Here is a 4,762-nt window from a genome sequence, read left to right as displayed (position 1 = left end):
TCCCCCAACCACCACACACAGTCCCCCAACCACCACACACACAGCCCCCAACCACCACACACAACGCCCCCAACCACACACACACCCCCACCACACACACGGCCCCCAACCACCACACACACAGCCCCAACCACACACACACACACAGTCCCCACCACACCACACACACACACAGCCCCAACCACCAGAACAGCCCCAACCCCCTCCACACACAGCCCCCAACCCCCCACACACACATACAGCCCCAGACACGATAGAGCCCCATCCATCACTATTCTTCCATCCACCACGTCTTCCTAATCCACCCTTCCATCCACCTCATAGCTTCCAATTACTATTCCATCCACCACAACCTGCCTATCCATCATTCCTTCCACCACGCCACCGCCGTCCACCTCAACATTCCACCCTAAAACTCACTCGAAATTGGGTTACGTAAAAGAAATATGATAGAACCTAACGGAGGGAACGACAAAGGAAAATATTCAAAGTTCGTGTTGCATATTTATTTATTTCACAGGTCAGTTCCGATCGCTGTCATGCAGGGAGTGGCGTGGAGAGAAAATAGTAACGTGGACTGCTGTGTTAGTCGGTGATTCTGGCTCCCTCGTTAGTGCAAGTCCGGTGTGGCAGGTACGGTAGTAGTGATGACTGTCAGTGTGCTGGGTTGCTGCCTATGTACATGCAAGACACACACACACACACACACACACACACACACACACTCTGGTAAGTACACACAATCAATAAAAGCAAGATTACTCTAGCTCATCATGAAGACTTGAAGCAGCTGCCCCCCCGTGACCAGCTTATAACATCTCACAGTGATAATGCCCAAAACTACCCCTCCTCCGGGCGGACGGCACAGATGAGACTGCCTGGGTATGCGTCTCCTCAGTCTCGTCTTCGGTTGGGGACATCGCTGGGAAGGGCAGTCTATGGTGCGCGAGGCTCGTTCACGTGGGCCCACCTCATCCCCGTCCCGTCTACTTTGTTAACTTTCCTGAAGAAGTTTTCGTTCATCCAGTACAAGTCGGCAGCGTACTCACACGGGACCGCCTCCTCCTCCCAGGCACACACCATGGCGTCCTGCGGGGCGGGACACACGCGTTACAAGGTGATGGTCGATTGTGTGTGTGTGTGTGTGTGTGTGTGTGTGTATGCACCTCACCTGAGAGAATATCGTGTGCTTGGGGCAGATGAAGGAGAACTGGTAAGTGATGGGTTGGGTGAAGTTGGCCGGGAACAGCTGCTGCAGCGGCAGGCACACGTGAAAGATCTGGCAGTCGTTGTCCTGGTCCGCGTAGTAGCCGTACACCTGCCGCAGACAAGGCCTCGTCAGTTAATTGATCTCTCTCCTGGCGACTGGAGGCACTAAGCACCGATGTAAAAAGACACGCGGCGATGCTACAGAGTTACAGATGTCAAACAAAAACTACCGGAAGACTTACGCGATTGTCGCATCTGAAAGTGTCCACCGGGTTCGGCCTGATGAGCGTGTAGTTGTCCGCCAGGCGCTGGGACAGGGGGAGAAGGACGGGCCTCGTGGCGATGAGCTGTGCGCTGGTGGGGGTGTTCCGCAGGACTTGGCTGACGGAACTGTGGAGGAGAAGGTCCTGTCCCCTCACTCTCTGTCCCGCCCCACCACCCGGGAACTCTGCATTGTACGGGCTGAGATGGGGGGTGTTGTGGCGGGCCTGGACCTCATAAGCGGGCTGAACATTGGCGCGTGACTCAGACTGACCAGACGGAGCACTGGGCTGAGGGTTGGGGGCGGCAGAGAACTGAGCACTGGAAGGGTCAGTGAACTGGGCACTGGGAGGGTTACTGAACTGTGTATTAGAGGGGTTACTGAACTCTGTATTGGGAGCAACATTGGACTGGGGGTTGGCTGGGACGGTAAACTGGACCGGGGCCGGCTGGGAGTTAGCTGGGACATTGAACTGGGGACTCGAAGCGAACTGACTCTGGGAGGGAACGCCGACAGAGTTATCCTGGAGGTTTGAGGCGTCGTATTTTTGAGGATAGGTCGGGTTAAGGTTAACGCCGGAGCGTTCTATGAATTGATCGAAGTTTTGGGAGTTTACTCTGATCAAAATGCTATCAGCGTCGCCCGAGCCCTGAACAACCTCAAATTCTGGGTTATGGGGGTTATGGTGCGCGGCGACCCCCTGCTGTGCCCGGGAGGAGTGGTGCTGCGGATTGTGGTGGGGGAGCGGTCTGCCGTACGGCGACACTTGCGGCCCTCTGACCCTGGGCGAGGCCAGCGAGACCGCGCCCGCTGAAATGAATAGTTACTCCCTTTTAGTGATGCTTTACTGGGCGCACGCGTATACACACATACACACACACACACACACACACACACACAAACAAACAAACACACACACACAAATTCTCTCTCTCTCTCTCTCTCTCTCTCTCTCTCTCTCTCTCTCTCTCTCTCTCTCTCTCTCTCTGCATACATAATATTAGAATGTCTCTAGTTCGCTATCTACCATCCAGCAGTCAGGCTTTTTTACCCGGTGTTCGGGGTGGCGGCGACCCGGGGTACTCACAGGCCAGCAGCAGGATGGACAGCAGCATGGCGGGGCAGGCGGGGAGGAGGAGGAGGAGGAAGTGGAGGGGACGGAGTGGGCGAGCCGGGCCTGCAACAGGAAGGAAGAGATGGTCGCTGACACCTTGCGACGGTTGTCTCATTAAAACCCGGCCGTGCCCGTCACCGGAAAGAGTTACGATTAGATAACATGTCTCATTTTTACTCACATGATCTGAACTACTTTTTTATGACTTAATGTAAGATATAAAATCCAAATTCGTGGAGTTTGTGTGTCAAAAATATCTTTTTTTGAGTGTGTATTATCTTTAAACTACTCTTGATATTTTCTTCTATTCACATTCAAGTAATTAATCTTTAAACAGACGACTTAGAAGATTAGGAAAGATTAACTTGAGCAACGCAAATGTCCTTTAATAGTCGGCGGGCCTAGGGGTCTTTACCCCCTACAAAGTCAAAGGTCACGCAGCCGGAACACAGCGCCGCAGCAGAGCGTGGCACAAGCCTAAGAGTGTTCCTGCACGCCACACCTGCATGGGGCTTGCCGGTCTGACAATTCTGGGCGGACTACTTACTTGTATGCACCAGGGGGCGAGGGCTGTCAGGCAGGAGTGATGGCGGGGATAGCGGCGGTCAAGGGCAGGGCGGCAGCGGCACCGGTCGTCGAGGGCTGCACCGACTGGTCAACTGGAGATACAGGAGCCGGGTCGGTCCTTATATCCTACCCCCTCTTCCAGCAGGGAGAGGGCGTGGGTGCTGGCGACTGCATTCCCCCCCCTCCTCCTCCTCTTCTTCCTCCTCCTTGAAGAAGACCCCACCGGTGGGACCACATCCTGCACCGGGTTGTCCTCTGCTAAATGACCTGCCGATGACTTCATCTGGTTGACCCGATGGGCGATTTGTGTTCGTTTTGGTCCGTTAGCGACAGACTACAGCGACTTTTGAATGCACCGGTGGGGGGGGGGGGGGTGCAGGACGGCGAGGCTGAGGAGAGGAAACATACCACACAGTTCACTCCTCCCTCCACTTCTACTTCCCCTCTCGTCCTCTCTCCCACCCTCTTCCCTCGCTCTGTCCCTCTGCCTCTCCCTCCCTCAAGATCCCTATTATCATCCCCCCCAGAGCTACCTTTCCTCCTCCCCCCTCCTCCAGAAGCTTCCTCACCCCCTCCCTCCCTTCCCTCCTTCCTTGCTGTTCCCTATTCGTGTCACCCCCCCCCCCCCCTCCTGTTTATCTGTACTTCCCCTCCCTCTTCAGTAAGCGTTCCTGTTGCCAACACCGCCACCACCACCACCACCATCACCACCACCACAACCAGTACCCACATCGCCAGTACCATCACCACCATCACCACTACCATTACCTACATCACCCCTAATATTGCCACCATTGCCATCACCACCACTACAACCACCATCACCACCACTTCACCACTTAACGACAAGTACCATTACCCTCACCACTACCTCCGCCACTACCCTGGTCAACGGCCACTACGAACAACCAATACCACTACCACTTCTTTCACCATCACCACTACCAACCATGAACATCACAACCATCACCACTACTCTCACCACCACTATCACCACTATCATTACCATCTACGCCGACTATCATCACCACCACCACCACCACCACCTAGTCTCCATTCTTCCTCGCCCACTCGCATTGTTGTACCGAGACCAAACTTGCTTGAAATATGTGTTAAGGGCATGGTAGCGGCCTTGTCCATGGGGTTGGTTGTGGGTCAGAGCAGGACAGCGGTCGAGGGAGTGACTTACATGCCCATCTTCTCAAACGCTTCGGGGCTCACACACCCTCATTTGGTAAGGCTTTTGTGGAGGTAGTGACAGTATTTCCATGGTTAGTTATATGAGCTTAATAGTAGTTTGACAAGGCTTACACACACATTTAGTAAAGCCTTGGTAGAGGTTGTGCTAGTATTTACATGGTTAGTTATACGAGCTTAATAGTAGTTTGACAAGGCTTACACACACATTTAGTAAAGCCTTGGTAGAGGTTGTGTTAGTATTTCCATGGGTAGTTTTATGAGCCCAATGGTAGTGTGACAAAGCTTACAGATACATATTTGGTAAGGCTTTCGTAGAGGTAGTGTTAGTATTTCCACGGGTAGTTTTATGAGCAAAGTGATAGTTTGACAAGGCTTACACACATTCATTTGGCAAGACATTCGTAGAGGTT

At 53.4% G+C, this 4,762-nt stretch overlaps 1 protein-coding gene across 1 annotated transcript; it reads right to left on the bottom strand.

Annotated features, from left to right (window-relative positions):
* Positions 1-491: 491 nt before the first annotated feature.
* On the bottom strand, positions 492-3,292 carry LOC126998485 (uncharacterized). The gene is made up of 5 exons (XM_050860219.1): positions 3,133-3,292; positions 2,559-2,648; positions 1,452-2,281; positions 1,172-1,318; positions 492-1,089 (listed from the first exon to the last, which is right to left on the bottom strand). The coding sequence occupies exons 2-5, from the start codon at positions 2,584-2,586 to the stop codon at positions 937-939; spliced, it is 1,158 nt and encodes a 385-aa protein (XP_050716176.1). The 5' UTR covers positions 2,587-2,648; positions 3,133-3,292; the 3' UTR covers positions 492-936.
* Positions 3,293-4,762: the final 1,470 nt, after the last annotated feature.

Source organism: Eriocheir sinensis, chromosome 14 (assembly GCF_024679095.1).
Source record: "Eriocheir sinensis breed Jianghai 21 chromosome 14, ASM2467909v1, whole genome shotgun sequence".
NCBI lineage: Eukaryota > Metazoa > Arthropoda > Malacostraca > Decapoda > Varunidae > Eriocheir > Eriocheir sinensis.
The sequence above is the reverse complement of the archived record's forward strand: the minus strand, read 5'-3'. Positions and strand labels throughout refer to the sequence as shown.

Excerpts from the sequence above, each read along its gene's own strand:
- LOC126998485 (XM_050860219.1), bottom strand. The coding sequence starts at position 2,586 with ATGCTGCTGTCCATCCTGCTGCTGGCCT. Across the intron at positions 2,282-2,558 it reads GTCCATCCTGCTGCTGGCCT|CGGGCGCGGTCTCGCTGGCC; the intron begins GTGAGTACCCCG and ends TATTCATTTCAG. Across the intron at positions 1,319-1,451 it reads CTTTCAGATGCGACAATCGC|GTGTACGGCTACTACGCGGA; the intron begins GTAAGTCTTCCG and ends TGTCTGCGGCAG.